Below are 20,911 nucleotides of genomic sequence, written 5' to 3' on the forward strand. Positions count from 1 at the left end.
GTGTGAGTGTGTTGGGGCAGGGGTGGCAATTACATGGAGACCTTGGGGTGGGAGGCTTGGAGAAAAGGTAGCACACAGAAAAAAGACGGTGACGTTTTTGGCTAGCTCGACCTGGGACCAAGGCTCAATACTAAGGTGCAGGAATGTGGGTGAGGAAGCATGAATCAGTGAATGCAGAGCACCTTTTCTGAGAGTTGTCAGTTCCCAGAAACCCATTCTACTTCACAGCAAGCTAACCTAAATGCTTAACAGGTAGCATAGCTGGCTTGCCCCAACTGTGCCAGGGACCCAGAGGGCCGCCATCCTGGGACCTCATCCCATTCCCATCCAGGCAACATGTGCCACTCTCAGACACAGAAAGTCTAGTCTAGATCTACAAGGCCCTCATCTTAGAGTCTAGCAAGGGTCCATCACCATGTGCCATGGAGTTACACACTACCACCACCACCATCACCCCCCATCATGGAGCCACACACAAGCATAAAAGCCATGTTTCTAATTATCCTCCAATACAACAGACACAGAACACAGCCATGGGCCACTAGAAGCCAGGGGAACAGTTCTTCATGGTACACACAGCTCCCAGGGTGGAGTGTGGATCACAGAGTGACTAGAATGTCCCTCAGTCTCAGGTGATAGGATAGGCGTGATAGTCACAGAGCAGGTTCCCTGAGGTGTCTTCTCCTGGGAGAAGGGCTGTTGAATCACCAGTGGCTGGAGGCAAGTGGTGAGGGTGGGACTGAGTGCCCACACAGCACGTAGAGAATGCTCTCTGAAGACCCTCAAGGGTAGATTCCCCAAAATATCTAGATTCTGGCTCTCTTCTCTGCCTGCCTCCACTTCTAGGTGTTAGGGCAGTCCAGAGAGAGGCAGGTTTCTGGCCAGTGACTGGAGGCAAGGGTAGGAGCAGATGAGCTCGACTGGGCAAGAAAAACCCTGGAAAAGTCTGTGGCCACAGCTGCCAACACTTCACAAGAGGGCAGGTTAGGGCATGGAGCCTGACCCACCAGCAGAAATGAACTTGGGTCCAATCCTTTGCTCAGGCCCTGGAATTTCCTGGATCAAACTCCACGGGGGCAGGGGTGCTGGCAGGACACTCATCATCCTGCCCACAACCCCTACAAAAGAGCCTGGGTGGAAGGGCCTTTCCATCCTGCCCACTTAGTCTAATTGCTTTTGCTAAAAGCAGGGATCCCAAACCCTCCGCCCATCCCTCAGGGGGACAGGCAATGAGATGGCAAGACTCCTGGAACCCAGGGTTGCTTGTGCCAACCAGTCAATGGAGCCTGTGCAAATATGAGCATCTCCCCCTTCCAGGCAGCCTGAGGCTCGGGATGGCGTGACAAGAATGCAGGCCTGTGCCAGATAGGGCATGTGCCTGGCAGGTCTGCTTGGGCGGGACTGGGAGTGTGTGTGGGGAAAATCAAGAAACGAGCTATAGGCTGGAGGGGTCCTTCCTACATCCAGTGGACTGTCCCAGGTCTTCACTGTTGACAAACTAGCTGGTTTCATTCACATCTCAGCAAGAAAAGCCTGAGTGGCCAATTCTAGAGATCTGGACTAGAGAGAGCAAAGGCGTGTAGCTAGAGCTCCCCCTGGGAGGTGGAGGGTACCTGCTGCCTCTGGGAGCTGGGTCAGGCCCCCAGTGCTCCTGGCAGTGGTAGGCAGAGCTGGCTCCTAGCTTTGGCCTCCGCCCTGGATCCACTCTCATCTGGGCTCAGATATGTGGTTGGGCTTCACTCAGCAGGTCCTCCGCCAAGAAGGAGCTAGGCTGGATCTGCAGGGATAAAACAGATGGTGAGTAGAAGAGGGGAAGAGCAGATTTTCCTGTGTCTCTATCATTCCCCTTTTCCAATGGATGCAGCTCCATGGTATAAGTGGGTCCCTAGGACTGTGGCCCTGGAGAACTGATGAGGTGTTCAAATCCCCTTCCCTCACCAGCATACCTTGAAGGGTTTGCTTATCCCCACCACAGAATGTAGATTGTTGCTATAGTAACAGAGGAGAAACTGGTCCTCAGTCTCAGGGATATCCCTGGTATTGAAGTATACCTGGAGGAGAGGATGGATAAGAATGGGGTCAGCTCCCTGGCCTGGGCCCCATTCAGCTCTCAGCAACAAATTATCCCACCCTCTGTTCCTTCCAAGAGACAGAACAGTGCTCAGGCAAGCCCACATGCTGGAGACAGGGGTTACCTATCTCAGGAAAGGGGGCAGGTACCTGGATCAGCCCATCGCTGAAGGAGACCTGGTTGTCCCCGACCCAGACATAGGACACGTAGTCATTAATGTGGCGCAGCCCCACCTGTGGGAGAGGGGATTGGGCAGTCAGTGGTCTGGGAGGACACGGAACAACAAGGAAAGGATGCCTCAGGCTGGCCATTGTACAGTATGCATCCTCCCCTTCACTGCCAGCCCCTAGGTGGGCAAGGACTTGTGTGGGGGATGAGCATCAGCTCTTCAGTCTCTGTACCCAGCTCCCATGAGCCCTCAGGATGGATAAAACAAAGGGGTATGGCTGATGGACACCATGTCTTGCTCGCCACATCACCTTGTATAGTCCAATCCAGTCCCAGGGGCTGCTGAGAAAGTCTGGGGTCAAGGAGTAGCTGATCAACATGTCGTTCTCCATGGTCCACAGCCCCTCGGGCATCAGGGTGATCGGTGGAACAGACGCCAACGGCTTCAGCTACACACAGGGGTGGGAAAGGGGTTGAAATCCCACAGCATCATTCCTTTCCCTGAGACTAACGTTCTTGCCATGCCCTTCCAACACATCAGGGTCAGCGGGGCGGAAAGGGGGCACACAAGGGATTGGGCAGAGAACTCCACCAGGCTGCCCCGAGAAAGTATCAGACCTTGGCTGGCCAGCTGGAAGGAGAAAGGGCCAAAGGCTTGTCAGGGGTGGTTGGCCCTGCCAGGGAGGATGGGGCTGGGGGCCCAGTGGGTAACAAAGCAGAGAGCCAAGTGCTGAGGGGTGAAGGAAGGTAGGAAAGAATGGGGCATTGCTGACAGGTTTAAGATAAAAGAAGCCAGGTAGCTGCTCTAAGGCCCCTATGGTTCCTGACTCAAAGCAGGGAGGGTAGCTCAGGGGAAAATAGCTATAGGCATGCAGACGGACAGACAAACCAGTATTTGAAAAAGTGAAGGCTGAGGGCAGCCAGCAGGTCTCAAAGAAGGTCAATATTGCTTTGGTCATTTGATGGCAAGATGCAAGGATGGAGGGAGCTCCCTTTGCAACCTGATCCAGGTAGATTTAGGACAAATAGAAGGAAGTCCTACTTCACATGGTAGGTAATAAGCATAATGGAACTCATTAGCCCCAAGGGACAGTACCAAGAGGAAATGGAAACCTATTCACAAAGGGTCCGAACATGGTTTTTGACAGAGCCCTCAACAGCTTCTAAGAGCTGGGATACCTGACCTGGGAGGAATGGCAATGGTGTCCTCCTACAAGTCTCCCCTGGGAGATCTGCTGACATTAGAATCCAGGGCTGGGGGGTCTGGGACGTGGCCCAGTGGGTGCTCTGTTAAGGGCCAGGCAGCCTGGAAATTCACCTCCAAGTCAAAGGTGCTGGTGACAGGCTTATGGTCACTGATGCAGTACATCATGTGGCTGACATAGCTCCTCAGAGACAGGCAGAAGTGGGGGACTGGCAGCCTCTGGTTGTGGGGATTGGCTTGGGGCTGCCGCTTCAACCTCCATAGGATGCGGTCGGTCCATGCAGGCTTGCGCTTTTTCTCACTGGGGGTGGAGGAGGAAAAAGAATGTGGAGAAAAGGGTTGGCAGGAGAGCAAGATGGGTTGGCAGGAGAGCAAGATGTACCCCAAACAAGCCTGCTGGAACCCCGAACATCAGGGTCTATTGGTGGCCCCAAGACCCCTGGGCCACAGTGGGAGTGTGGCATGGTAGTAGGTAGGAATCAGAAGCATACTGGCCTTTGTCAGAATCAGTCAGGGCCTTTAGTCAGGTCTACATTTTTATGAGTCAAATTGTGATCTAGAAACATTCCATTTCAAAGCCTTTCTTACTTCTAGAACAAAAACAGCAGTAGACCAAAGAAGCTGAGGCTAGGACTTTGGAGTCAGAGGTAAGCTGGAATTTGGCTTCAATTTCACTAATGGTGAGATCTCAGGAAAAGAAAGGGAAGCACTTCAGGAGGTTCACCATGTGCCTGCCGTCAGTACCACCTGTCCCCCTCTCACAGGTGGAGAAACTGAAACTTAGTGAGGAAAGAACCTTCACAAAGTCACATGGCTACTGAGTGGCGGAGTCAGGATTCAAGGCCAGGCAGCATGACCACAGAACACAAGTTCTTAACCACCAAGCTAACCCCTCTTAGGCCTCTGCTTTCTCATCCATAAGATGAAGGTAATAATAGTTACCCCACAGGGTTGCTGACATGATTAAATGAAATAGGGCACATGAAATATTTAGCACAGTGCCTGGTACAAAATAAGCTCTCTGCGCTTCGTTCTTAATAGTCAACTGAGAGATCTCTGGCCTGTTCTTTGCTTAACCAGCTTCACTCACTCAAGAGGCCGTATAGCCCCTGGAGACTGGAGTGCTTTCCTCCCCTAGGTTACTTTTACCCAAGACAGGCAAGTCTCTGACTCCTAACACAGCTATGCCCAGTCAGCTATTGAGGTGTTTTTTAAGACTGGCTGGGCAAGCAGGCTGTGCCCTCCAAGGGGAGACCCCACAATCTGGAATGGCAGTGGAAGCAGTTGCTGTTCTGGGTTCCTCCCCCTTGATTTTAAATGAACCCAGAGTAGTAAATCTTAGTCAGATGGTTCCCCACTTTATTTATTTATTTTTGGTTCCCCACTTTAAAACCTTTCAGGAGTTTTCACTGCCTCCAGAATAAGGCTCAAGTCCCCAAGGATGGCTTTTTTCCTGACACCCTTCCCCTTCTCTATCTCCCCGTACCGTCCCAGACCCGTCCACACCAGTGACTCTCCAGCCTCTGGACCTTTACTCTTGCAGTTTTTGCTGCCTGGAACACCCTTCTTCACAGAGAGAGGCCCAATTCCAATGCTGTCTTTGTCTGAAAGCCGTCTTTGAGCTTTGCTTTCTGCCCTCAAAGCATTTTGTACCAGTGCTTCCCCTATTATGTTATCCAGTGCTGTCGTTTCCTGTTTCCCAGTCTGCAAGTTGGCTAGTGTGAGCTCAGAAGGCAAGCACGGGCTCTCAAGGTCTCCTGCACAGCCTCAGCTTTAGTACAGAGCCTAGCACATAGTAGGCACAACTGCTTGTAGAACCTAAACTAGCGACTCCTGGGTGGTCCAGCGGTTGAGCGTCTCCCTTCAGTTCAGGGTGTGATCCTTGGATCTAGGATCTAGTCCTGCATAGGGCTCCCTGTGGGGAGCCTGCTTCTCTCTCTGTGTCTTTCATGAATAAATAAATCTTTAAAAAAAAAAAAGAAAAAAAAGAACCTAAACTAAAACCCCAAACTCAAATCTCTCTCCTCAAAAAACGCCCATCCAGGGCAGCCCCAGTGGCACAGGGGTTTGGCGCTGCCTGCAGCCTGGGGTGTGATCCTGGAGACCTGGGATGGAGTCCCACATCAGGCTCCCTGCATGGAGCCTGCTTCTCCCTCTGCCTGTGTCTCTGCCTCTCTTTCTCTCTGTCTATGAATAAATAAATAAAATCTTAAAAAAAATAAAACTCTTCAATAACTTTATTTTATATTTTTTTAAGATTTTATTTATTTATTCATGATAGAGAGAGAGAGAGAGAGGAGGAGGGAGAAGCAGGCTCCATGCTGGGAGCCCAACGTGGGACTCGATTCCCGGACCCCAGGATCACCCCCTGGGCCAAAGGCAGGGGCTGAACTCTAAGCCACCCAGGGATCCCCTCTTCAATAACTTAAAAAAACAAAAAACAAAAACGCCCATCCAATCCTAATGTATACAGTTTCAGATGCTGATAACCAGTTTGCAATGCTATTTTTCGCCTTCTGTTTTATTCACTTACTGTTTTAAATAAACATTTCCGACATACTGTTGTCCATTCAACAGTAATACAGTCTTCTAGCAACAGAGGCAGAATGATGTCTCGCTGGTAAAGTCTGACTCAGACACCAGGATTTGGGGGAAGGTTCTGCCCTGTTAATTAAGAGCTATGTGGTTCTGGTTGGTGAACACGTGACTTAGAGTGGTGGGCTCAGAGGGCATGGAAGCTCCTTGCCTTCTCGTCACACCTTGCCCTAGGCACCTTTTCCATATTCCTGTTCCTGAATTATATCATTTTATAATTAACTGGTAATCTAGTTTAAAGGAGAAAGGGAAAAAGCTACATGCTCATGGGCAAGTGGCTTCACTACTGCCAGCTTCAGCTCCTTCAGCTCTAAGATGGGGTGATAACAGTACTTCCTTCAAAGAGCCATTAAGAGCTTAAACAAATTAGGGTGTGTCAAGGGAGTGGTCAAGAATCACTAACTGGCTCAGGCTCCTCGCGTTGTCTGAACCTTCCACTCTTCTGAGGAATGCTCAGAGCTATTCTGCAGAGTGCTATTTCCACCCCAGACATGACAGACACAGAATCTCCGAACCCACGTATCTGGCAATGCTTAAACTTGGGAATGAACCACACAAAGTACCACTCTCCCTTTCAAAGCATTGCCCCACCCCAACTTCCCTATATGGTGACTTGTTGTCACTTCAGGATCCTCCTTAAGTCCTGACCACTGCCTGTCTTTCCTTCCTCCTTTTCCAGGGCCTGCCCAGGCTTATCACTGGGCACCTGTATGCTTCAGTCTTTCTTTTTTAAAAAAATATTTTATTTATTTATTCATGAGAGACACAGAGAGGCAGAGACATAGGCAGAGGGAGAAGCAGGCTCGATGTGGGACTTGATCCCAGGACCCTGAGATCACTCCTCAGATCACCCTGAGGCAAAGGCAGGCACTCAACCACTGAGCCATCCAGGTATCCTGCTTCAGTCTTTCAATGAAGATTTACTGAGCCCTTATTATGTGCCGGGCAACTGGGCATCTGAAAAATGGGACTGACAAGGTCCTCAAGGACCTTTGTCTGAAACAAAGTTAAATGTGTACAAATTGGGGCACCTGGCTTGCTCATTCAGTAGAGCATGAGACTCTCAATCTCAGGGTTGTGAGTTCAAGGCTCATTTTGGGCATGGAGCCTACTTATAAGTAAATAAGTGAATAAATGTGTACAAATTAAATATTACATATATTCCCCCAATTCTCCATTTCTTTCTTTCTAAGATTTATTTATTTATTGGAGAGAGAGAGAGCGTGCACGTGTGCACACAAGTGGGGAGGGGCAGAAAGAGAAAGAAACTCAAGCAGAGTGTTCGCTGAGCATAGAGCCTGATGGAGGTCTTGATTCCACGACCCTGAGATCACAACCAGAGCTGAAACCAAGAGTTGGATGCTTAACCGACTAAACCCCGCCTCCACCGAAGGGCTCTCCCGTGCCCAGTTCTTCATTTCTAATAATAATTGCAAAACATAGGGTCTTCCTGTGATAGGTGTCTAATGGCCTAGTCCTAATCCTCTCAGCACTCACTGGTAGTATATTATAGGTCACGTTCTCCTCTATTTACAAGACACTGAAGTTCAGAGGTCACTCTGTCCAGGCAGAAGTTAGATGCTTGCCCAGGTCTATGAAGTCCGTGCTCCTTCCACTGCACTCCACTGGCCAATTCCCAGCAGCCAGAACTGTCTCATAGTCTTACCAGAACTGGACCTCACTTAGGCTTTTTGGCTGAATGGTTGTGATTGAGTACAAGAATTGTTTCTGGAGATTAGTATGTCCTTACTTTAGAAAAACTAAAACCAACTAGCTCTGCAAATTTCTCTAGAGCCTAGAAAATTGAGGCAATTTGCTGATCCCAAAGTAATGATGTGTTCCATTTCTGGGTCTGAAATGAAACTTTTCCCTTCAGCTCCGTATAGTTGGCTTCTAAGTATCTCCCTGAACTCTGGACATGAATCTTGACTAGATTGATCCTAATACCCTCGGCTCGTTGCCTAGTGGAAGAGGCTGACCAAGCTCGTGATGACTTAACAAAACCTTATAGCAATCCTTGACTTTAACAGGATTTCCCACTTGGGCCCTTTCATCTTCTCCTATATGGAGCTGACATTTCGGCTCATGGATATTGCCATGGCTGGGCAAAGCCACGTGTGTACCATGCCCTGCACACAACTCACTCACAGTCACTTTGTACAGTTGGTCAGGCTCTTCTCAAGGTATCTTTCATCGGTGCTGTTGACTGACCAGAATGCTGCCCTTCTTTCTGCCAAACTATGCTGTTTCCTTGACAGTAGCTCTGATTGACTCCTGGCTTCAGGTGCCTACTTCCTTACTATTCATTCAACCTCCTTCAGTACTTTCAGAGTTCTAGAACCTTCTAATGGTCAACTCCTGGACTTGACAGTGCTTATTTGGATCTCTTGCTGTGGATGGATCCCTCTACTAGACTGGCTCTACCCTCCCCCCTTTTAAAAAAGATTTATTTATTTATTCATGAGAGACACATACAGAGGCAGAGACATAGGTAGAGGGAGAAGCAGGCTCCCCACAGGGAGTCCGATGTGGGACTTGATCCCAGATCCCAGGATCACGCTGAGCCGAAGGCAGACGCTCAACCGCTGAGCCATCCAGGCATCCCATAGACTGGCTGTCCCTTAAATACTTTATCTTTTCCTTTTGTCCTCTCAGGCTCCCAAAAGACAATAAGCCAGGCACTATGCTATATACCAGAGATGGTCATAAATCAGATGCAGTCTCTTCAGGTATTTGTAGTACAGCAGGAAAAGCACAGTGACTTAAAAGCAACACTGAAAGCATGGTGTGTGCAAGGCTTTCAGGCAGCATACAGCCAGGAGAGAACTCTCAGTGAGATGGAGAAGGGTTAGGGAAGTCTTTCTAACAGCGACGATGTCTGAACTGGATTTTCGAGGATGAATAACAGTCTGGTCACACAGGCACATGGTAAGTGCTCAGTAATGTCAATCACGATGTGGACTGTATCTATTATATGGAATTAAGTATCTGACTCCTCTTTAGCAAGCCTCTGCTATTCCAATCCTGCCTTCCTTTTTGCTGCTGCTGGCAAGACTCGCTGTGAATTTGGAGGTACTATGGGCTAGATGGAAGCACTGTGGGGCAGAGTTCAGAGTCAGGTCTTAGCTCCAGCTCCACCACTACTAGCTAAGCCTCCTGGGGAAGTCCTTTGAAGTCTTTTAACATCTCTGAGCCTCTGTATCCAAACTCAGTACCTGCTGCATACAGCCTAGCCTACACTCAGCTGTCTGTAAGGACTTCCAGTCTCCTGGTAGTTTCCCTACCATACCTGGGGGTAGGGGCAAAGGGACCCCTGGCCACATGGCCTGCCAGCAGCTTTCTTCGTGCTATCAAGTGAGGATTTAAAGTCCACTGGTAGAGGGCAGCCCGGGTGGCTCAGCGGTTTAGCGCCACCTTCAGTCGAGGGCCTGATCCTGCGGACCCAGGATCGAGTCCCACATCGGGCTCCCTGCATGGAGCCTGCTTCTCCCTCTGCCTGTGTCTCCACCTCTCTCTCTCTCTCATGAATAAATAAATAAATCTTTAAAAAAAAATAATAATGTCCACTGGTAGAAAGTCCCAGCCACCAAGGCCCAGGCCCATCCTATTGAGGTCTCACAATTTCCATGATAGCTCTCATTTTCAATGGATGGCTGGGAGTTTGGCAGTCTCCTTGAAGCTGTGGCCTCAGGCCAGCTGGCCAGCTAGAACCTGCCCTCTTACCTCCTTTCTGGCCTGCCTCTGTTGCCTAGGCTAGACTGTTTTCAGTGTTCATAGCCTCTTCTTGAGTGCATTGCCCAGGCCATGACCCCACCAAGTCTTGCTCTACAGTCCTGAAATGCCTCACCCCCTCTTCCTTCCTTGGAGGGGACACTGGCTCTGCCATACCACTTCTAGCACAGGGCCATCAGTTCTACCTCTCACCCTGGCCTGGCTGGGGAGATACTTATTCACTCCCTCAATTCTAGAGGCACTGCCCTGGAGGCACCTCCTGCCTCCCTCATAAGACAGTTCTGCGAAGAGGATGGGGCACCTGGGTGGCTCAGTTGGTTGGGTGTCTGCCCACTGCTTGGGTCGTGATCCTGGGGGCCTGGGATTGAGCCCCATGTGGGCTCCCTGCACAGTGGGGAATCTAATTATCCCTCTCCTTACCCCTTATTCCTGCTTGTGCTCTCTTAAAAAAAAAAAAAAAAAAAAAAAAAAAAACACCAGCTCTAAGAGGAATAAATGAAGGAGCTGCTCCAGGTGAAACAAAAACCCTATAACATGGAAAGGGTTCTTCTTTTTCTTCGAAGAGAAGAGAATCCTTGCCAAATTGGAACAGGAACTTCATGCTGGAGCCGCTCTTGACCCTCTGCCTAAGCTTAAAGTTTCGGTGGTTACCTGGCCCCTTCTCGGCTTTTTAGAAAGGTTTTTAGTAAAACTACCACCTGAAGACATGAATCTAGCAACAGCAGTTGTCACAGTGCTTACCAGGTGCCAGGCACTGGGCTAAGCACACATAAGGTCTCATTCACTCCTCAACCTCATGAAGGTGGGTGCTTCTATCATCCCCATCTTATAGATGATAAAACTGAGGCTTAAGGACATGTAGCTGATGAGGACATGTAGCTGATGAGGGTCAGAGCTGTATCTCTAATTACTAGATGTACTGTCTCTATTTTGTTCCCTGTAAACTCCTCCATTGACAACTACTGCTTCATCTTCCTAAGTAGTACCTGATCCACTCACAGCTGGGGCAGGGGTACCTGATAGCAGTAGCTGGTTGAGCCAAGATTTCTGTCCCTGTCCGGAAAGGACCAGAAAGCCAGGGGGAGTGGAGGCAAGGGTTCCCAAAATGCTGAAATGCAGTCCCCCCCAAGTGAGGAATCAGCTGCTTCACCACCACCCCTACCTTGCCACCACCTTCCTGCTCTCTGATGACAATCTAGGACAACTCCCACAGTCACCACCTCATTAGGTGGGTGGGAGGTGCCACTCCTGAGGTGATGGCTGGATCTATTCCTGCTTCCCTAACACTTCTATTCTGAGGCAGCTCCTTCTGCCACACAATTTGACTTCCCAGGCCTCTTGGCCCCTCATTTTCTCCTCATAGGCTAATTCCAAATCTGTGACAGGCTGATCCTCTAAAGGTGGAGCCCCCTCACCTGGTGTCATAATTGTTGGAGTTCTTATCAAACTTGTAGGTGGGTGGAAAGAGCAGGGGGCCCTCCTGGAATTGCCGGAGCAGTGGATCGTGTCTCTTGGCGATGCTGAGCTGGAGAGAAAGGCACAGTCTCATCTCCTAGTAGTCCTGACCCAATGGCCCAGTACACACTCCATTCAAGGGCTCAGCACATGCCATCATGGTAGGCCAAGAGTCAAGCAATACCACTTCACTTCCTCACTGCTTCAGTGACAGCCTCAGCAGCCCTTTCCATTCCACCACCATCCCCTGGAAAGCAGCCGAATCCTTTTGCAAACATTATCCCATAGTCCTAGGGGAGGCAACTGCCTACTATTTCCCAGTCCTTGGACTATAGGAACCAGGCTTTGAATTCCGTCTGGGAGCCATTAGCAAACGTTATCAGAGGGGAGGCTGGAGTAGCCAGGGTCCCCTTGCAAAGGGATGGTATCTCATCTTCCAGGAGGCAAGCAAGCCTGGGGATGGAAAAGACGACAGGGATACAAGCGAGTTGGTGCTGGGTACAGGACCACAGCAAGCTGAAGCCCTTGCTTGCGTTCCCTATCTTAATGCACACCCACCAGCTCCCCCAGGTGAAGACCAGGCCCCTAGGGTGCAAAGCCCTGTTAAACTCCTCCCTGCCTGAGAACGAGGACTTCAAAGGCTTGGAAACGGAGAGCAGGTGCTCAGGAACCTGAGAAGTGGCCCCCCACATTTGATGTTAAATTTCCACAATGGGCCCAGATCACCCGTCTGGACCCTTCCCTCACTTGATACCTACCTGATCCTTCTCCCACAGGTCACTGTAGCACCCATTTTTTATGGATTCCCGAACAAAATGCAGCCCAAAGTCCTCAATCCGAAAGTTCATGTCTCCAAACCAGAGAATGAGGCTGCAGAGAGAAAAAGCAGCTGAGGGTTGTAATGAGGGCAGAAAAGGGAGGAGCAGCAGGCCTCAAGCCTGCTTACTCCTCCAGCGCAGAGCTCAAGGGGCAGGTGAGACGATGGAAGCTGGGAGAGGAGCCAGTGACAGTGATGACATGGAATGGGCCCTACTGAACTATTCTCAAGGCTGCTTTCCTGCCATTTAAGCCAAAAAGACCAGCCCCCAAGGGCAAGTAACAAATACAGAGTAAGCTCTTGCCCTCCCTCCCCCTCCCTCAATAGGCCACAAGGCAAGGCTGAGAACCAGCTCCCTGGGGGTGACCTCAGGAACCACGGGGTTCTCAATCTAGTATGTTGAGAAGTGTACAAGTTCCTAGGCAGGTCATAGGGGTCAGGAAAAGGGAAGGGGTCCTAGACCCCAGGCAGGTAAAGCTGGACAGGAAAGCAGATGGGGATTCAGAGAAGAGGCTGAGAAAGGCCTGGAGTGGAACACAGGCTGCCTGAGGAGAATGCTAGCCTGGGCTGGTGTAGGGACGAGGGCAGGGGCAACACTTCACAAGTGCATGCTCACTCATGGTCCAGGATGTTAGGGATATCCTGTTCTTCAAAATTCTGCATCTCCAAGATCCGGTCAAAGTGCTCCAGCCTCTGGTCATTGTTGGCCATATGGGGGGGCAGGTGGCAGTTGATGATGCTGATATAGTAGCCATAAAGCTTCATGCAGATGTTTACACCTCCTTTGTTCCCCTGGTAGGACAAGTGGGCAGACGGGCAAGAAGTTGCTCTGAGACATACCTCCCCTTTCCCATCCCAAGCCTAAGCTGAGATGGTCTCAGCCTGCCATAGGATCTCTAGGGCTAGATACTCAGCTCCCTGGAGTGACCTCTCCATCTAAGAGCCCAGCTCACCCAGCCTGAGGCCTCTGGGGTGCTAAGCTCCCAGAGGCAGGAGAGCAGGTATGAGGGGCACTGGTCTGGAAGAGTGCTAAGGTTCATTTCACCCCCCTTTTCCATTTGTTTGCCCCAAAAGCATCCAGTCCTCCCCAGCCCAGTGGCAGAAGGCCTCCCAGCTCATGACTCAGAAAACTCAGTCCTTACCCAGTACCCGAAGAGGCCAGTGGGGGTGGATTTAGTAGAGAGGATCTGGACAAAGGGCAAATGATGATGCTTGGCAAAGAACAGTAAGAGGAGCCCCTGCATGCGGACACTGGACACCTACAGCATAGAGGGGACAATGGTCATTCATTTCCCTGCTCAGGCTGAGCAAGTCCTCATCCAGCCCTGAGGTCAATGGTATCTCAGCTTCAGGCTCAGAGTTTTACTCCCCTGAACTGCCAAATGATGTATTCTGAGAGCTAAGCAAATTCCAGTTTCTGTTCCTAGGCTTGGGTGGAAGGCAGAGAAGACAAGGCTGCCAGGGTACCCTGCCATCAGGAGAGCACTGACTCTTCAGTCCCGGTACCATGCAGCCTAGGGACTCCTCTCTCCATGTTCTTTTTTTTTTTTTTTTTTTTAAAGATTTTATTTATTTATTCATGATAGACATAGAAAGAGAGAGGGGGGGCAGAGACACAAGCGGAACGAGAAGCAGGCTTCATGCCGGGAGCCTGATGTGGGACTCTTGATCCCGGGGCTCCAGGATCATGCCCTGGGCCAAAGGCAGGCACTAAACCGCTGAGCCACCCAGGGATCCCCCTCTCTCCATGTTCTATGTGTCCTCTGGGCACTCCAGCTGCCACCCCTGTGGGCCAGGGCCTCTAAGAGGAAAGGCCTATGGTAAGATAGTGGCTAAGGGCACTGGCTTTTAAGTTATCCAGATCTGGGTTCAAATCCCACGTGGCGGGGCGCCTGAGTGGCTCAGTGGTTGAGGCCTGCCTTTGGCTCAGGGCATGATCCCAGATTCCTGGGTTTGAGTCCCACATCAGGCTCCTTGCATGGAGCCTGCTTCTCCCTCTGCCTGTGTCTCTGCCTCTCTCTCTCTCTCTCTCTGTGTCTCTCATGAATAAATAAATAAAATCTTAAAAAAAAAAAAAATCCCATGTGGGCTCTTAGTATGTGATCTTGGGCCAAGTCTCAGTCGATTTTCTCATTGATAAAGCAAGACTCTATCTCATCTATCTCATAGATGCTGGAAAGATTAACTGGCAGCTATTATTTCCTGGTTTAAGGTTTTAAAATATATTTTTTTAGTAATCTCTGCACCCAATGTAGGGCTTGAACTCATGACCCCAAGATCAAGAGTTGAATGCTCTTCCAATTGAGTCAGCCAGGAGCCCCTGGTTTAAAGATTTAAAAAAAAAAATAAATGCAGGGAGTGGCGCCTGGCTGGCTCAGTTGGTAGAGCACATGACTCTTCATCTCAGCCCCGTGAGTTCAAGCCCCACGTTGGGCATGGAGCCTACTTAAAAAAAAAAAAAAAAGTAAATTCAGGGAAAGAACATGAAAGAGCCTTCTAGGGTGCTAGAAATATTCTGTACCTTGACTTGACTAGTAGTAACATCAAAGCATATGCACATAACAATCCATCAAAAATACATCTAATTTCTGCATTTATCATAACTCAGTGGGAGAAAATTGAGAAAATGCTCCCCCAAATAATTATACACTGTGGGTAGTTGGATTTCCACAAAGGCAATAAAGAGGCAATGAGATGGGCAGCCTGGAATAATAGTGAAAGGGAATAGAAGGGAAGGGAGAAGAAATGGGTAGGAAATATCAGAAAAGGAGACAGAACATGAAGACTCCTAACTCTGGGAAAGGAACTAGGGGTGGTGGAAGGGGAGGAGGGCAGGGGGCGGGGGTGAATGGGTGACGGGCACTGAGGGGGGCACTTGACAGGATGAGCACTGGGCGTTATTCTGTATGTTGGCAAATTGAACACCAATAAAAAAAAATTATTATTTAAAAAAAAAAAAAAAAAGATGGGCAGCTTGGGTGGCTTGGGGGTTTAGCGCCGCCTTCAGCCCAGGGTGTGATCCTGGGGTCCCGTGATCGAGTCCCACGTCGGGCTCCCTGCATAGAGCCTGTTTCTCCCTCTGCCCTATCTCTGCCTCTCTCTCTCTCTCTCTGTGTCTCTCATGAATAAATAAATACAATCTTAAAAAAAAAAAAAGAGGCAATGAGAGCAAGCACAGTGGACATGTGTTTGCAGACTGGGGAGAATAGTACAGAAATCCTTCATATTGCCAACCTTGTTAGGAACCATCATCCCTGTTCTGCAGACGGAAAGCTGAGGCTGAAGGAGACTAAGGAACCAGGAGGACTACTCAGATAACAATGTTAGAGGTCCAGGATCCCTACAATCCCTGCTGTCTGTGAGGTGGAATGGGAAAGGGCCATAGCCAGTGACCTCTCTCTGAGCTTCAGGCTGTCTACACCTACCACCCGAGTAGCTGTTTCCGGAGAATGAGGTGCAGAGGCCAAGGAGGAAATCCCCGGGTGGGGAGCATGTACTGGGGCCTTCCAGGAATTATGAAACTTGATCCCACAGGCCAGGAGCTCTGGCACAGTGGAGGAGTCAAAGCAGGGGGAACCCCAAGCCCAAGACTGAGTGAGGGAGGCGTGAGAACCTAGGATTGGGTAGAGGTTGCTACTAATGTGTCTCCAACCCCACCCTTCAGCCCCATCTTGGTGTCTCTTGTTCACAAGCATATATGACAACAGAACTGACTCCTAAGGAACTGCTAGAGATCCAGGAAGAGCTTTTAAGCTTAATCCTAACCCACAGAGCAAGTCTGGGCCACTAGGACCCAGCACAAAGGTACCAGTCCACTTTGTAAAGGAGTAAGGCTGGGGTTAGGAGAGGGAGGCAGGAAAGCCTCAGACTGGGAGAAAGGGTGGGGCTGTGGGGAAAGGCAGGAGACTTGCAGGGGAAGTTCTGTTAGAGGAAGTGAAGTAGGAGGAGCTAAGGAAGGGCCTAAGGGGAGGCAGCTAGGGGCCCTGGAGCCAGCAAAGGGGGTCAGGCCCAGGCTTCTCAATCTCTAACTGGCAAAAACTTCTGCCAGAGGAACAGGCTGCAAGTGGGGCTCACCCCTTCACCTCAACTCTTGGCTGGGGGAAGGAGGGTCACCCATCTGCTTTGGGTGCCAGGCCCTCAAGCAGGCCTCCCAAACATGGGAGGCCACATGGGTAGAATGGGTTGTGTCCCTGCCACAAGCTGAGCTAATTTCCTTGGCTTGATTCCAGTCTACCAATCCCTTAACAGTAAGCCGAGGTCCAAGGAGGCCTCCGGTCTTGGGAAGAAAGTGGGTGGTGAGAGAAGTGGTTCTGCCCTCTTGGAGGATCTAGCTTCCACATCTGTAGCAAGAGGCCTGAGCTTCATCTGGGGCTTGGGGACTGGCTTTTTCAGCCTCAGCAGGACAAAGCTTGTATTCCCTCCTCCTGGCTCTGCCCTTGAGAGGACTCACCCTTAGGCAAACTGGGGTAAGAGAATTAATTCTGAAGAAATATAGTCACCCAGAAAGGGATTAGAGGAATTCTGGTTATTTCCAAGAAATAATGCACAGAGTTCTTTAAATGGGAGTATGCTTCATGCCTCAGCTGTGAAGGACATAAAGGTGAAGATCTAGCAATCTAGAGCCTTCCTATGGTCTACTTCCCCCAAAGAATACTGGCCCTTCAGACTGAGAACTATTTTCCTCCCCATCCTTCTCTCCTCTCCTAACCTCTGGGCCCCTGAGAATTTGAGGTACATGTCTCCTGTGATCAGAGGATACCCTCTGATACCAACAAGCTAGCCATGGGATACCTGTCAGCCTCAGAGCTCCCCAGTATAGCAACAAAGTATAGTAGTTAAGAACATGGGTTATGGGGCGCCTGGGTGGCTCAGTCGGTTAAGCATCTGCCTTAGGCTCAGGTCATGGTCCCTAGGTCCTAGGATCGAACCTAGTGTCAATGCCCTGCTCAGTGGAGAATCTTCTTCTCTCTCTGCCCCTCCCCCTTGCTCTTGCTCATGCTGTCTCTCTCAAATGAATAAATGGAAAATCTTTTTAAAAAATTAAAAATTAAAAAAAAATAAAAAATTGAAAACTTTTTAAAAAAGATTTTATTTATTTATTCATGAGAGATAGAGACAGAAACAGAGACATAGGCAGAGGGAGAAGCAGGCCCCATGCAGGGAGCCCGACGTGGGACTCGATCCCAGGACTCCGGGAATATTGCCCTGAGCCAGAAGGCAGACGGCCAACCACTGAGCCACTCAGGCATCCCCAAAATTGAAAATTAACTCCATGCTAATACAGTAAAGAAAAAAAAAAAAAAAAGAAGAACATAGGTTATGAAGTTTGAAAAATCTAGAGTCAAATCCCAGATAGCCTGTATGGCCTTTGAGTCTTGGTTTCATCTGCAAAATACCCACATTTCAAGAGAGTTAAGAGTGCTTAAAAATGTACATAAAGAGCTTATTTACAATGCTTACTGCCAAATAAGCACTCAATAAATGTTATCAGTTATTATTATACTCCGGGATTTCAGTCTGGGCATGTGAGTAGATTGGAGGCTGCGGTGGATAGGCACAAGTGTAAATAAGCCCTGCTGTGCTTCCCCCAGGATTCTCTCAACCTGAAAAATGACAAAGTGTTAAATGAACCCCTGGGGTCCCAGCTCAGCTCCACTGCACTAGAAAGACCCAAGGCAGGCAGGAGCCCCTGGCAGCCACGTGCAATTGAGCTTTAAGCCTTTAAATAAATGGAAACAGCATGAAAGCCTGAGTGGAAGATTGGAGAACTGGGGGTTAATGACAAGAGGTGAAACACATTTCCCACTGCCCATGAACTTGTTAGTTACCTTGACGAAGCTCAGAGGGGAAAGCACATCCATGAAGAAACTGCTCCATGGGTCTTCAAAGGCAGTGTCAGAAAGGAGGCTCATGATCCCACAGTTCATTTCCTGCAAACTGCCCATCCCAGGTCAGAGGCTCTCCCCTGGCCTGGAGAGTAGGTCCTCTGCCACAGACATTTAGTACTGTCCTCAGCACTTTGAAACTTTGGCTATTCACGGCCGTGATCTCTCCCTCCCCTGGCTGTTGATTGCCAACCCCTTGCCATTACTGACTCAGGACAAGACATACTGACTAGTCCTGATGCAGGCTGAAAGCTCCCAACCTTAAGACTCCACAGTGAGGGAGGACAGGCTACAGTAGTACCCCATGGGGACAACTTTGGACTAGTCGGGCTTACCTATTTCAGAAATGGAAATGGGTGAAGGGGCACTGCAGATACCTACCCAATGACATACATGTCCAGATTCAGATTGTCTTTGTTCAGCTGAAGAAGATCACTGAGGTCTAGAGGAGGTGCTGCAGAGGCCACGTTCCATGTCACAACTTGTATGCTGTGGAAGGGATGCCAAGGGAAGTTGTGGAGGGGGGAGGAGCTTACCAAGTAATAAACAGGGGGAGAGGCCTGCTAATGGCTGCACCACAATTCACTGCAACTATAATGGGAAACACGAGTTTGTGTACCTGGTGGGAATAGGGGCACTGAACTACAAGCCCTTCATCCTCACTTTGTTTCTGAAGCAGGACATTTCCACCCTGTTTTAGCTCCTCCATGCAGGCTCATAACTGCCCACACCTTGGCAGCACTGGTACTGCTGACATTAGGAAAGTTGCCAAAGTGGGTGCAAAAGTTTCGGGGTCAGGTGAGAGAAGGGATAGGGATGGGGATGGGGCGGGTAGTCAGGAATTTAGTAATTCCACCAGTCATTCACACCTCAGGGCTCCTAAGACCACCAGAAAGATTCTGGAAGTTCAGTTTTCACCTTGTAAGAGGCCTCAGCACTACAAGACAGGAGAACTTCAAAAATAAAGATAAGACAATCATATCCCCCTTCTCTCCTCTTCCTAGCAGGTTCCTGGAGCATAGCCAAGTCTGCCAAGTATTTCAGGGAACCCAAGGAGAAGACTCTAAATAAGAGGGTTCTCAACATCTCCCTCAAGAGTCTACCCCCTTTTGGGAAAAATCATCAGTTGGATAACATCCTCAACCTTGGCTTCATATAAGCCTTAGGGAAGCAAAAGAACTAGATCAGCAGCTCTCAGTAACAATGGATCCCATCAGAGGCTCAGAGGAAGGACATTTACAGATCTCTTTAATTGAATAGTTACAGCAACACTCCCAAGAAAGCCCCAGAGTCAGCGGAGTACACAGCAGTCAGGGGCTACAAAACCTGCAGAGACCAAGGAGCCACCAAGCCTTAGGGGAGTCCTAGGTACACAATGAGGAGGAGGACCTGCAGTAGTGGAAAACCTAGAATGGGTGAGGGTACAGGGGGTTGAGAGAGGCAGGAGAACAGGGCAGCGTGTCCAGAACATCTCTTTTCCACCAGATCCTGTTCTTAGAGGTCCATGCTTTAAAAAGCACAACTTGAAATTCTTGGCCAGCTTAAAACAACTTCCCCTTAAAACAACTGCCCCTCCCAGTGAACATCAACAAAACAATACACAAACCACCTTCGGAGGCGTTTGGCCAGAGATTCTGCACTTCGTTTGTTTACGATCTCCCCCTGCTGTCCAACGCAGGATTAAGGAAAGTAGCCCTTTTAGTCCTAGGCTCTTCGGTTTTCCCAGAGACTAAGTGAATGGAGAGTCAAAGTCGGGATTTCTTGCCCTCACTCTCTGATCCGACGATTAGCAGCAAATCCTTACATTGTGACCTGCACTAAGTTGGTGATTAGCGTTGTCCTTCGTTAAAGAACAAGCATGGGACCAGGCTATATCACTGCACTAAAGGATCTTATCTAAACCCGATTTCGGATTTTGGGAGGTCAAAACCGGATCAGGCAGACCCGTGATGTATGTGCTGACCAAAAGAATACAATTTCTATTCTAGAGCTGAGAGGAGACTGCCTTGTTATGTCTTTAACCTCAAACAGCCCAATACCGCTCCCTCCGCCAGAAGCCGACCGAAACACCTGCTTGGGGCGCCCAAATAGGAACGCGGTCGGTGGCCGGAGTCTGGAGGGAGCGCGGGGCTTGGGCCCCAAACACCCCCTCGACACTGGCTTGGGAGAACCGCGAAGGGTCTGTGAACTAGAACCAGCCCTGTAGGCGCGGTCTCTCTCCCAGTCTGATTCTGCCCCAGAGCCGCAGCCCTGAGAGGGAAGGAGACAGCGATGCCCGTCGGAGCAGGTCGGCTTGCCGGCAGCCGCCTTCCTCACCTGAGCCTCTTGCCTCTTGGTTCGGTCGGCTTCCCTGGGTTCAGGGCCGCCATGGTCCCCACGCCGCGGCCCCGCCGGCTCGTGTCTCCCCCCAGCTGCTCCCGGCCCGATCCACCTCCCTCCGGCGGCAGGTCCCGGCTAGCTCCCTCGCACCCGATTGTTTTCCTTCCGGATTCTGATCCGCCGCCTCGGCTTCCGTAAGGGGCGGGGCTTAGGGGCACGAAGGGCTCTGGGTGGTGCGGCCTGGGGGAAGAGGCGGGACTCTCCAACCAGCGCGAAACGCTGAGAGGAAAGAGCCTTAGGGGATCCGGGATGTAGAGGAGGCGCGTCTCGGTGTCGGCAGCGCCCGACGCAACACTGCCCCGCCCGGAGCGCGGCGGCGCGGCGGCGGGCTCGTTCGTCAGCCCCGCGGCTCCCAGGGTGCCCCGCGCGAGGCCGGCAGGGGCAGTGCTCCCGCGGAAGCCGCAGCCCGGGCCGCACGCGCAGCCTGGTCCCGGCCCGTTCCGCTGGTGTCGAATGAGGTCTCCGACCTCGGCGCTGTGCCCCTCCAGGTTCCCAACGCCTCGGGGTCCAATGGGTGAAGGGTGAGGGTGGTGCCGGCCCAGCCACTGTCCTGCCTGTAAACCCTCATCTACAGGTAATCGCTCTCGTGTCGGTCATTGAGCTCC

The 20,911-nt window shown here is 50.4% G+C and overlaps 1 protein-coding gene across 5 annotated transcripts; it reads right to left on the reverse strand.

Moving 5' to 3' along the window:
• Nucleotides 1-481: 481 nt before the first annotated feature.
• Nucleotides 482-20,552, reverse strand: INPP5K (inositol polyphosphate-5-phosphatase K). 5 transcript variants are annotated; one of them, XR_005364758.1, is made up of 13 exons: nt 20,244-20,547; nt 18,309-18,416; nt 17,871-17,979; nt 13,185-13,301; nt 12,659-12,834; nt 11,984-12,095; nt 11,186-11,295; nt 3,558-3,744; nt 2,551-2,688; nt 2,221-2,304; nt 1,947-2,051; nt 1,614-1,777; nt 482-714 (listed from the first exon to the last, which is right to left on the reverse strand). XR_005364758.1 is itself a non-coding variant. In XM_038548465.1 (12 exons), exons 3-12 carry the CDS (start codon nt 17,967-17,969, stop codon nt 1,718-1,720), a joined length of 1,188 nt encoding a protein of 395 aa, XP_038404393.1. In that variant the 5' UTR covers nt 17,970-17,972; nt 18,309-18,416; nt 20,244-20,548; the 3' UTR covers nt 482-1,717. The 5 variants fall into 5 exon arrangements, 4 of the variants coding, with proteins under 4 accessions (XP_038404393.1, XP_038404390.1, XP_038404392.1 ...); XM_038548465.1 differs by having other exon boundaries at nt 482-1,777; nt 17,871-17,972; nt 20,244-20,548; XM_038548462.1 differs by having other exon boundaries at nt 482-1,777.
• Between the last annotated feature and the right edge of the window lie 359 nt (nt 20,553-20,911).

This window comes from Canis lupus, chromosome 9, assembly GCF_011100685.1.
Source record: "Canis lupus familiaris isolate Mischka breed German Shepherd chromosome 9, alternate assembly UU_Cfam_GSD_1.0, whole genome shotgun sequence".
NCBI lineage: Eukaryota > Metazoa > Chordata > Mammalia > Carnivora > Canidae > Canis > Canis lupus.

Excerpts from the sequence above, each read along its gene's own strand:
- INPP5K (XM_038548462.1), bottom strand. The coding sequence starts at position 20,296 with ATGGCGGCCCTGAACCCAGGGAAGCCGACCGAACCAAGAGGCAAGAGG. Across the intron at positions 18,417-20,243 it reads CCAAGAGGCAAGAGGCTCAG|CATACAAGTTGTGACATGGA; the intron begins GTGAGGAAGGCG and ends TCCCTTCCACAG. Across the intron at positions 3,745-11,185 it reads TCCAACAATTATGACACCAG|TGAGAAAAAGCGCAAGCCTG; the intron begins GTGAGGGGGCTC and ends CTCCACCCCCAG.